The sequence below is a fragment of the Ambystoma mexicanum genome, chromosome 4p, assembly GCF_040938575.1.
Source record: "Ambystoma mexicanum isolate Mex_15411 chromosome 4p, UKY_AmexF1_1, whole genome shotgun sequence".
In the NCBI taxonomy this organism is placed as follows: Eukaryota; Metazoa; Chordata; class Amphibia; order Caudata; family Ambystomatidae; genus Ambystoma; species Ambystoma mexicanum.
This window is the reverse complement of record NC_090927.1, coordinates 214,175,852-214,188,737: the sequence shown is the minus strand read 5'-3', so window position 1 is coordinate 214,188,737 and position 12,886 is coordinate 214,175,852. Positions and strand designations below refer to the sequence as shown.

The 12,886-nt window shown below is 45.2% G+C and overlaps 1 protein-coding gene across 1 annotated transcript in view; it reads right to left on the bottom strand.

Moving 5' to 3' along the window:
* Positions 1–12,886, bottom strand: part of MTMR9 (myotubularin related protein 9) — a 632,238-nt gene that overhangs the window by 437,260 nt on the left and 182,092 nt on the right. The window contains exon 4 of the mRNA XM_069605728.1: positions 7,242–7,415. Coding sequence (XP_069461829.1) covers positions 7,242–7,415 — 174 coding nt within the window. The remainder of the gene's footprint in view (positions 1–7,241; positions 7,416–12,886) is intronic.

The following is a 12,886-nucleotide window of genomic DNA, read 5'->3' as shown; positions in this document are numbered from 1 at the left end:
TAATAATGGTACCTCTTTTACTTAGGCTTGCTCTTTCAACAATGTTTGTATCAGTGAAAATAGCTCTGCCTTCACTTGTGCTTGCTGCGTAGTACGGAATACACAGTATTCACTCTGAAGGGCCCCAGTAACCTGTTCGCTCTCTTTCAGATTAACGGTTATGGCTGGTGCCTTCAGTGCACTTCATGCTTCCCCAGCGTTTGCACTCCCGGTCCATCTACTGGTGAGGCACCCGGTGAGTTGTTCGCTTCCCATCTTGTTTTCTTCTGTCCTCGGCAGCTCCGGCCGCCCACAGTCAGCAAACGGCGAACTTCTCCATACCTGGCAATTGCTCGGCACAGTGTGTCCACACTGCAACCTGCAGTCTGCATGGCTTTGGCGTCCTCTGCGATGTCCGCACAAGACAGATGCCTCTCCAATCTCTGGTTCTCTCTTTCTGCTTCGCGTTCTCTCCAATTTGGTTCACCTGTGTTACTTTTAAACGTCCCGGTCTTTCCCTGTAGTTTCCAAAGACGAGAGCACAGTGCTGGTTTGACGCATCTAGTTATCCTCATTACTCTCCCCCTTCTCCCTCATTTCAGTACTACAAAAGGGGTAGTGGGGTTGGGCTAGAAAAACATGGGAAATCGGTATCTATGTTACAATAGGCCATGTAAGACTGTTGCAAAGGCCCTGGTGATCAGTAAAAGGTATGACCTAAGGGTTATCTTGATACAGTTTCTTTCCGTCTCCCTGGAGCTTGTCCTGTCCCATGTGGTCCTACCGCAGATAGCCACCACAGGGTCAGAGTCCGGTAACTGCTGCCTTTCCCTGGCCATATCAAAGAGGCTTCCTTCCAAAGCAGTCAGATTCATCAGACTCCCTATAAAATTGATCAGGGTCGTCCCCAACTTCCCTTGGGCATAATCGCTTCAGTGCAAGAGGGATGAGATCACCCTCCTCATTATATAAGTTTTACAATTGAGATAAACGTACACCTAGGGAGTAGGACGTATTCCCGAGGAATCTCAATGCCGTTGCTGTGGACTGAGGAGCTGAAGCCAGAAAACCAATGTTGGAGGACGGTGCAGCAGAGAGACTGGTCCTCACTTGTTGAAGCTGCAAAGGGTGAATGGTTGCAGGCTTTTGACTGGGGCTCTGCCGGCACATACGAGCATGGTGTATTTTAATGGTTCAGCCAGCCCGGAGGCTAAAGCAGTCTGGGTTTTAGCAATGAAGTCCAGCATTTGGAGCCAAAAGGCCTCCCATTCGTCTGATGTGGAGGATTGTGTGGAAAAGGGTACCTGTGGTGCCAGCTTCTTGGAGAAGACCTTGGAGTGTTGACTTTTCTTCGAGGAGGAACAAAACCTCTTGCAGTGCATGCAGATTAAGGACCTCAGTCAGTGTGGTGGCGCTTGCGCCCTGTGACTTCGATCCAGGTTCCTTGTGTAAAGAACTTTGCCACAAGCTCTCATAGCAACTTGGGGGGCCATCGACCAACATGACTCGCAGACCTGCATGTCTTGTTCTTAGCCCAAGACAATATAGACAGCTCCTGTGGGTGATCAGAGACGGACATTTGACACCTGCAGTCACAGGGTTTAAACTACTAGGTCTTTGTCAGATTTGGCATGGTGTGACACGATAGAGGTAATAAGTTGTCTAACAAAGCAGTGTCATTAAGCGAGCAGAGTACACAGAAAAAGAAACCAAGATCACCAGACGTGGCGTCTCAATATATACTGGCCATGATAACACGCCACGGGGCATGTAGAGGCATTGGGCGGACAAGTTTCCAAAGAGCGGTTGCGCCAGGGGATAGAGATAGAAATCCGTGGAAGAAGGAAACCTTTAGAAAGAGCCACCATAAGTTGTGCATAATTTAGGGTCTGAAGCGTAAAGTTATGCCTGCTAATAGTCCCTGGCCTTGGGAGGATGGAGGCATGTATAGGGAAGGTGCAACTCAGGAGGCCAGTGCATTTGGGATCCCAGGGTCCTGGAAAGCCAACACAATGTGGAGGCCAGTAGCCTCAATGGTAGCAGGGTGGCGGTTCAGCTCTGGAGAGAAATGGGCCACTTCGAAAGTGGCCGTTTTCCTGAAAGTCAGATATAGGGATCATTGGTGGTGAAGCAGCCTGCAAGAAGAGGGTGAGGGGCTTGCCTGCTTGATGGCTCATGTATGTCAGGCCCATGCTGGAAAGAGCCAAGATTGGTTGTTGGTCGGCAGTGGTGAACAAATTGTAGGGGTCAAAGTTGGCAGACTTGCATTTGGACAAAGGCATACTCAAGAGTCGTGGATAGTTGGAGAAGCTGAGCTGGTGTGTCGGGCAGGTGTGACTGGGCTAAACTGACCACCCCAAATGCCAGGGTCTTGGTTGTGACCAACCTTCAAGAGCAGATGCCAAGGGCGCTATTCAGAGTCCTAGACCAAGCATAAAATGACCTGGCATGAAGAAAATGAAAAGGCGCTTGGAGAGGACCGGAGCAAAGAAGCCCAGAGGCAAGCAGGGGCAGCCAGGAGGCATAGGAGAAAGAAGCTGGTAGAGCAATGAGGAAGTGGCCAGATGTTTGCAATAGGAAGTCAAGAAAAGAGGGGAATGCAGATCCAAAGAGCTGGAAGCAGGCAGAGATTTGGAAGAGGAAGGGAGAATTAAATGCAAATAGAAGTAGGGAAGACCAACTATGCAAAAGAAGCGGGTGTCAAGGGGACCAATAGTGCGGGAGACAAACAATAGTGTGGGTAACAAATGATTGAAAGGTGGGAAAATACATCCAGAATGGTTGCGTCTTTGAGCAAGGACAACTGGTGGGGCAAGAGGGGAAAGAGGAATGGAGCATGAGGAGTAGCATGGGAGCCAAATAAAGAAAATAGACTGGAGGGGAAAGGAAAGAATCGTGAGAGACAGTGGTACAAGAACTCCTAGAACGAAATGTGCAGGTGGCCATTAACAGTGAGCCAGGTAACATGTATTTTGGCCAGGCCTAGGGTAGAGTGATATCGCAAGACATGTAGGCATTAGGCATACTGACATGTACATAGTAAATTGCACTGCAACATATTAATTCAGTGAACGTATATTAGCAGTAATTAATAGAATTCCCTATTCAGTTTGAATGTCTGTGCGCCAGACTTTTCTATTGTTTTGGAACACACACGCATGTTACAATAACAATAATTCTGGGATGTGTTCAAATCACCCCATTTATTTTAGTAAATAAAACAGAATGCTCCCGTTAACAATAACAATGTTTTAAAAAAGCGAATATGGAATACAATGCTCCTGAGCAAGGCTGGATATGAGGGAGAATGAGGAACAGGGAGAATGTAGACTAAAGGTCTAGGCAATTTACCGTTGACTTTGCTTTATAGATATCGGTAAACTGCTACTAATGGAGGAGTGTGGGAAAGGAGTCAGCATCTTGCTAAACACTGATAATTCAGCAGGTCACTACTAATGGGGGTGATAGCATCTCGCTAGCGTTTGGAAGAGGCTGCCTAAGTAAAACAATGCTCCGATATAAAAAGACTAACTTTGGGGAGGGTCAGAAGGAGAGTGGCTGTTCGTGGGCCTGACCGAGCTGGATGAGGTAGATGTGTCTGTAGGACCCAGAAAGAAGACTAGCACAATTCTTTCCTATGAAGAGGGGAGGAGTAGGGGGCAGGGGGCAAGCCTGGATTTTGAAGCATCTGAAAATCGAATTTTTGGGTTCCGAGTCTCAAAAAGACTTTTCACATTGCCTTTGAGAAAAACTACTATTTTATGACCCAGCTGTATGGGGTATACACCTACCCATGGCAATAAACTCACCACCTATGGACATATCTTATTCTTAATTGGCTGTTTATACCACTAGCTCTTTTGAGAGCGCTGTTGCCTATTTTGGCAGTTTTTGTTTAAAGAGACCATGGTGATTTTGATGGGAGGATTTTTCAACTGGATTGTGCAGACCACAAGCCACCAGGCTCCAGCTCTCACCTCCCTACCCTCTAAGGACAGTAGTGAGTATGAGGACTTGTTTTGCCCGTTCTTAATATCCCATTGGGAAAGAGGTGAGGTGTGGGAAGGGCAGTTAATTTCATGAGGTTGCCTAGTGAGGTCTAATGAGGTAGAAAGTTACTTTTGAAGTGGCTATTTTGCTTCCGAGATGGTTGGTTACTCTTGAGTAGACGGAGGCAGTGACAAAGATACATAGATGAAGACTATCCCTCTTCTTCACAGAAAGAGAAGAAACAGGGCTCGACACCCAAGCGAGAGCGGTAGCCCGGGAGGAGAAGAAAGGACGCAAATTGCAGCCTAAAGAAGGGACAACGGCAATAGCTCTAAAACAGACTTGTTCTAATAATACCAGTGACTAAAAAATAAAAAAGATTATTGGTTAGTCACGTTCAACTGGATTCTGGTACACAAGTCTCCATATTCCGAAACGTTTGCATCACAATCCCGCTGATCAGAGGTTAGATGTTATTACTCCCACAGGAGAAGTGGTTGAGGGAAATAAGTGTACATAGTTACAATACAACTTGAAGGGGAACATCCAAAGGAAAGAGAGCCAATATCATTGTCTAAACTGCACAAAACACAAGAGGGCCTCTTGGCAGAACAAGACTGCCCAGGCTGTATGTTACGGAAAGCCCCAAAAGGGATGAAACCATATTTTTCAGATTAAGTTGAGGAATATGTAGTGAATTCCTATGCAGCCTCATAGGCTGTTTTAGGTGCAGCAAAATGATTTAAGAATCATGTAAGACATGACAGATTGCCATACACATAACATGGCAGTGTTTGCAACAACAAAGCCTTGATTGGAAATCAAAGCACATGATATACCACATTTGAAGATCAGTTAGTAGACCAAATAGTTCTAGTACAAAAGGCAAGCCCACATAGCACATTATTACTTCCAGTGTCTAGGCCAGATGGTTCATATCAACTAGTTATTGACTTTAGGGTTTAAAACGCAAGTGCATGCACAGAGGCTGTTAAGAAAATGCATAGTTCAGGCATTCTGAGTAACATACAGAGATGTAAATATAAAACTGTTAGATTCGGGAAATTGATTTGGGGCACAACCTTTGGATCCAGAGAGCTACACATGCACAGCAATAACCTTTGGAGGGAAACCGCTTTTCCTCACGAGAAACCCCCAGGGATATTCTCAAGTAGAATCCAATACCTCTTAGAAGGCATTCAAACATGCTGGACATAATGGACAGATGATTTCAATGAACACTTCGAGAAAGTGGATTTGAGCATACGGACACTAGCAGCTAGAGGCTACATTATAAGGTTAAGAAATCTAAAATAGCCCATATAGAAATCCTATTTCAGGGGGTTTCATTATCTGATGAGGGAAGGGGAATGCCACCTCAATTCCTAGAGAAATGTGCACAGTTACAGATCCCACGTAGTTCAATAGCTACAGGCCATACTGGACCTTTTGAATTTTGGATGTTCATACGTCGCAGATTATGCAAAATTAGTGAAGTCACTATACAACTTGTTGAAGCCCATCTTCCGTCGATCAGACTGGCAAGGGATGCACACATGCATCTTGTAAAATGTCTACCAGCAAATGACTCCTCACGGTAGTCCTCTTCAGGACAGAAACAGATAAGGTCTTCGAAGTGACACGGTTTCCTGGTGAAAATGCTTTCACATATGTATTATGTAACCATGGAGAGACAAAACCCATAGCATACCATTCACATGTCTATACAATTCCAATGCAGAAGTTGGCTCCAGAAGAAAATATTCTGGCCGCTGTTCAGAAAATAGTGCAGAAGGAACACACATTAGCTGCAAAAAAAATTATGCACATAAATAGACTGCTAGCTCATGAAGAAGCATCAACACGCTCTTGTATTGTAAATACGAAGGCACTACACTTCAGATGGGTACAATGGACCTCAAAGCAGACAGAGCCAGATATTAAATATCATTACAAACCAGAACTGTTCCAAATGTATGAACTAGAATGGTCGATAAAACCAGAAGCAGATACTGCATTACCAGACATTCCACATGTAATATACTGTGGTGGAAGGGCTGTTCCAGGAGTTGGGACACGCTCCCAAGTATTCTGCTGCCTGTGCTGCTGTAAAAGGTTTTCTTCAACCATAAGAATGAGTTAGAACACCAGAATAACTAAACAAAACTTTTAGGGGATACATCAGCCTATGCTGTCGAGTTACAAGGACTCCTTGCACTACGACAAGTCGGTCCACATAAGCATACTTTAATTGTATCAGATTCAGACTATGTAGTATGAAACTGGTTAGTGGAAGGTTTGAGCAGCGGATCATTAATAAAATATATATGACATTAGTAAATCTGTCCTGTGTGGATGAGTAAGGGTATCAGCCTACTCTCTTCTGATGCAGTGATAAGTATATGCTTGTCTATACCCATATTCCTAACATAGCCCCCTACTGAGCGGCATGTAGGGTCTAGGATACTTCCCTAGGGGTGGTGGAAAGTCTCTGTGAGGCAGAGGTGATCAGAATCACATCAAAGGCACACAGAGGGAAAGCAAAGAAGGGGAAAGAAACCAGAAGCATGGCGAAGAGACAACGAAAGAGGAGAGGAGAAAGTGAATACCTTCAGAGAATATAGAAGAAATTCAAACCCCAGAGTGAGTCGAAAAAAGGAGACAAAGGAGTACACTAGTGGAAAAGGGATAACGAACACACTAAAAGAGCAATGTGGAGACGAATTAAGTCTTGAGGAATGGAGAAGATAAGGATACCACAGAGTGGAAAAGAGAGTGAAAGTAAAATGATGGACGAGTTCTAAAGAGAACCTCAAAAGGAGAAAAGAAGACGGGGATCAAAAATACTCAAAAATACAAATGCACATGCTCTGCAGGGCACAGGGTTTGCCAAGTGGGAACATGGAAGAGACTCAAATTGTATCCTCCCTCAAAGGATACAGCTATTCATATGAATTCCACTGTCCAAATATCTTGAAAGCCGAATTTGTCTCAAGACAGAGCAGTAAATGTGTACCGCCTCCAGCTCTCCATTTTAGAGAAGGGGAGCAGGGAGGATACAACATATCTAGTACTATCTGAATCATCAAGGAGGCAGATTAGTTTTCAATCCACCTGTACGTGTGAAGTCCTTATTGAGCAGGACGCCTCTTGCTCACACCACTCCTGAAAAGACATTCCTTGAGTTGCACATAGATATATGCCTTCCTCATGCCAGAGTGCAAACAGCTTTAGAACCAATGGTGGCAAAAATAAATTTGAAAAAAACTTACCATTCCATTTTTCTTATGGTAATAACTAAGGACAGGAAAGCGCCCACCATAGCGAAATGCCGCCACCTTTTTAAGAGCCTCATCCTCAATAGACTTTGGAACGGTTACAATAGGAGGGTAAGATTGGCAGACCGAGAAGTCTCGGTTGACGTAGCTCAGCCTCCAATCATCAGTCTGAAAAACAAAAGCACTCATTACACAGGGACTCATTGTACAGCATCATTGAGTGCAAAATTATCAAGGTGCACAAGCATAGGGGTTGCGATCAAGCACCAAAATGGGGATATTTTAGAGGTATGGTGAAACATTACACTGACATTTATGTAATTTCGTAAAATATCCTTGGTTACGCAAAGACAATGTATTCAGTAAATGCAAGGCCTTTGAGGCCACCAATGTGGACAAAACGCCAAATGTGTTTTTCTATACCAACAAGAAAGCAATCATTTCCCCAATACTCATAACAAAATGGGAATATAAAATCACTTCTAGATTTCAGAATCCCCAGTTAGAAACTCTGCAGCATTTCTTTAGACTGTACCTGATCTCCAAAAACAATCCTGGCACACTCAGCTTCTTTAAAAAGGCTGGTATGCTCCAACCCTCACCCAACTAAGGATGCTAACGGACCATGCGCATGAGAAACCGGCACTAGAACGCTGTGTACTGTGAGAAATCGGTCATCAGATCTGATCTTTCTTATTGGGGACAGGAGAGAACACAGCTTCTAATCTACCGGGAAGGCGCCAAATGTCCAGCTTGGCAGCAGGCAAGTTAAAAAACCCCACAAATTCCACATTTAATGAGCAACAAAATAATTGTAATACTTCCTCTATTGCAATTATTTTGTTGCTCATTAAATGAGGGAAAGTGAAAGGGGAAAAAGGAAAGGGCAAGACTAATGCACATGCATACCAGAGAAGAACAGACTGCTTTCACTCTGGGTAAAGGCACCACCTTTTAAAGGATGTTGTGTGCTGTGTGGAAAAGCAATGGACTAACCCACAGCTGAGTCTTCAAACAAGGCAACTCTTTCACAATGCAATGCGTCCATCTTGACAGCTCCCAAAAGGACTTCAGATACAGTTTTAGGAGTAATGAACCTCGACAAGGACCAGTAACCAGATTTAAAACCAATCCCCAACTTTGAAGGAACTCTGGTGATGTTTTGCTTGCCGCAGGATAGTCATGCATTCCTGACTGGCAATTAAGTTCGAACGCGCAAAATAAATGTCTACCAGCTCCTGTAAGGGTGGCAGTGGTGATGGAGGGTACAAACCTAGCCCCTGGCCACTTTGAAAAATGATCTAAGAGCACTATGGAAAATCATTTTTTCAGGGGGAACTTTCCTGTATAAGGTCTAGCAAATTGTGTGCTAGCTTGCACCAGTGACCTATAGGTATAGCGGGCGGGTTAAGAGGGGAGTGCCAGACGCTTGTCTGCTGAAATGCAGATGTAACACAGGTAGACAAACCTTTGCACCTTACAATCAACCTCAGTCTACCAGTAGTCCTCACATAAGATTCTTTTCATTATGGAAATTCCAGAATTCCCCAGAATGAGCCATCAGGGAAAGTCTTCTGATCGGGAGGGGGAAAGGGGGGGCAAGGGGGGACAAAGGGGGGGGCAAGGGGGGTCTTGGGGGTGTGCCTAACTGTGGGTCCTGGGGGTTTGAGTGTTCTGTTGGCATCTGTAGTTGCCAGAGCCCAAGTCTCTGTTGGGGCGTGCCGACACTAGAGTCGCTGCTGGTGCCCGATGGTGTGACCTGCTGCCGACAGCGGATCCTGTGCAGGCGGTCTGGCACGTTGCCTGCTGTGGGGATGGGGAGGGGGGCAGCTGGTGTCATGCAGTGGTACATTCACCCTCCCCCCACTGGGTGGCCAGATCTGAAGTCTGGTCCGGCTCATTGCAGAATCAGTGGAGACGGGTTAGCAACACCTGAGACGGACAATTTTATCATGTGAATACCCCAGCTAGCATACGTTTCTGGAGCCCTGTACCCCAAAGCCGAGCCTTCTAAGAAGATAATTTAACCCAACACACAGGGCGACGTCCAGTCTAGCAGAACAGCGTGACAGGAAAAGCACAGTGGGAAGAATCACTTTCTCCCCAACCCACAAATACTTGCATTGCCAGAGAGTAAACCTGCGGAAGAGGCATAAAGCAGAGCAGCTTGGATGCATTTGCCAATGCTATGCCTAACATCCCCAGGAAAGAGTTGGTTCTGCCAGGTGGTACTTGCCCGGAAATGGTCATGCAGCAGTTATATCGGGGCATGTAAAGAGGGTTTGCTTCAGTCAATGTAAAACTGGACAGCAAAATCAACACATTGAAGACTAGGATGAACAAGGAAAAGATACACAAGAAATGCGGAAGGAAGGATCAGTGAAGCCAAGGACACCATCACCAAAATGTGCTATACAATGGACTCAACTGGCTAAAAGCAGCAATGACCTGGAGTTGTAGTTGTGGTGCAATAAGATTCAGATAGTTGGGGTCCCAGAAGATAGCAAGGCACTATGGAGCGATGTTTGTGGAGTCTGATCCTGGATGAACCTAGCTTTTCTGTAGAAGCGCGGGCGCAGCGTGACATCTTGGCACAACCCCAGCAGGGTGCACCTCTGCACCCAGCCATCGCACAAATAGCAAACTACAAAGACTGTAACCTAATTTTAAAATATACATGATAGAAAGGCACGATCCAGTATGGTTTAGGTGTTTTCGTATTCATTATTTGCCTCAATTTATTATACAGACTATTTTGCTGGGTTCAGTAAAATAAAAAAATAAAAATCAATTTCAAACCTTTGCCACATTTTGGCAAATAGGCCAACGGAAAAGCAGAAGCCACATTAACGATCACAATCTTCAGCAGAAAGGAAACACTGTTACAGGTTTCCTGTTTAATTACCAATTTAAAACAAAGGTGGTGTTAATGCATGCATGTGAAACCATCCAACAAAGCTTGGTATGAGTCAAAGAACATGAGCAACAGGTAAAGGTCAAGCAGTTCTGTACAGGGACAGTGTTTAAATAAGGTGATAGTTGTAAAATAAGAGGCGGGCAGGGGAGTAAGGTGAGGCCCTGCTGCACACCGCTCCAGGGATGCCAGTCAATTGTACCCCTGCATCGTTCGAGAATGCTGATTCTCCTGGACAATACGGAAGATAGGATCACACCACCTCCCACCCCCCACCACCCCCCCCATAACAGACAAAGAAACAGGGGATGACGACCAGGGAGAAGAGGTGCAGAGAAGGCAAGGAAGGAGAAGGGAGGTGGGGAGGAGGTGCCAGGGGAGGCAAGACAACAGGGTGAGGTGTGGGGAGAAGGAGGAACATAGAGGCAATGGGCAGGGAGAGAGGAGAGGGCAACACATAGAAAGAAGGACCAAATGAAAAGGTTGAGAGCTGGGTCAGTAATAAACAAAATCATCTCTCAAATTCGGAATTATCCTTCTTCCCTTTGCAGACACAGCCATGGAATGAGCACCACAGTCAGAACCTCTAGGAGCAGTCTCATTGGACAACAAATCACCACTTGGAACATCTCCCACGTTGAAAGGTCAGTGAAGAAGATAGAAAGACCATTTCTTTCCATTGTCAAGTACCACGCTCTTCCTTTCTACACTTTCAATTCTCTGTGGACTCCCGCATTTGGACAATCCTTTAAGCACCTTCCTGTTTTTTTTTTTAAATTTTTTTACTCTTGACCAATTCTCCTTCCTTGAACACAACCCAATGGGTGCCTATGGTACGATCATAATGTTCTTTGTATTTGGTCTGCTTCTCTCTCACTTTGTTCAGTACTTCCTCCATATCTACAACTTTGACATTTCTTGTTAAAAGCCAAGCCGACTCAAACACCTGCACACAGCTCTCCCTCTCATCAAATTAAATGGTACAACTGCAGTAGTGGAATGTGGAGTCCTCAGATAAGCATTTCATGACTCCTTGAGAGTGTCACTCCATGGTAAAGAGTTCACCTGAGCCAGCTGTATCGTATCCTTCATGAACCCATCCATGCGTTCTACCAAACCATTGGTCATGGGATGATCAGAGTGAGGTACGCTTGTGCTGGGACCCTCAATCCTTCAAAAATATCTGAATCTCTTCAGTAATGAATTGCACACCGTTGTCAGTCATTATCTCCTCCAGATCTCACTCTCAGCTGAAAATGGCCTCCAAAAGCGTGGCAATCTTCTGGCCATCACATAATCTTGCAAAATGCCCCATTCCACACACTTGGATGTGTAATCCATTAGTACAATTATGTAGACTTTGTAGACTTCCAAGGTTTGGAAATGGCCTGCAAATGTCAATTGCCAGTTTATTCCAAACACAATCTGGGACCTGTATAGATTGGAGTGGCGTTACATTAGGCTTCTTGGACTTGCCATTGATGGCACAGGCATGACAGCGCTTTTTACAAGTTTCTCCACGTCGCTCAACACTCCTGGCCACCAGTACATCACCCACATGCGGAGAATTGCCTAGCATTTGGGTGCTGGACTGCCCCAGGGCAGGACAAAGACTGATATGTTTGGGATATTTCTTCTCAGATAGTGAGCTAAAGACTCTGGGTAAGTCTCTCGTAACCAGGACTAATGTCTGGCAGAGGGACTCCCAGGACCCCCCTTGTTAATTTGCATCTCCCACATGCGCCTCTTGGTAAGACTCCTACCCAAGTGTCCTTAGTGAGCAATTTCTAGGATCTTCTTCTCTCAAACCTGTCAGCTGAATGATGTGATCTCATCATGCACAGTGAGCTCTCCACAATCTCATTCTGTACGTGGGCATATTTTGCAAGGTAATTTCCAATATTGTTCCATCCCTCTCGGACAGCTCAGCATAGTAATCCTTGCTCTGGGTCTTCAGATGAGGCTCTAATCCAATCATCAAATCCTGGCTGAATCTGTGCGATGATATATTCACCTTTGTCCTCACCATCATTTGACTCCCCTTCACTGGCCTACGGAAGTCTAGCGAGAAACAGTATCATCACACCAGGGGTGGGCGCAATCTTGGCATTATGCTCCATAATGTCTAGCATCCATCTCTGTATCCTCGGGAAGCCAAATGTGGACGTTTGGAGTTCAAAAGTCTTTACAGTAACAGGCTAGCCCCAGATACGTGTCCTGAAGTGCTCCAAAATCCATCTTACGCCCAAGGCCTCCCTTTCAATGGTCGAGTAATTTAGCTCTGCATCCTTCAACAAACGGGAGGCAAAGCGATCGTCACTACAACACCTTTTTGGACCTGTTGCAGTACGCCTGCTAGGCCCACATTGCTAGCTCTACTGTGATGACACTGCTGGCAGTAAAATTGAACATGCTGAGAGAGTTGGACGCTTTATTGATGGCTCTGTTGAGGTATTCCAATTCACTTTGTCACTTTTCTGACCAATTGAACTTTGCACATTTCTTCATTAAACATCTCATGTGTAGCGTGTTGTCCATGAACTGTGAGATAAACTTGGAGTAGTACTCGATCATCTCCAAAAAGGAGCACAACTGATCTTTACTAGTGGGAGCTGGAATGTTCGATATAGTCTCCACTAGCTCCTTGGGCCTTATCCCTTCAGAATCGATCACGTCCCCCAAATATGTTACTTCACTCAACTTAAACATGCACTTGTCGATCTTC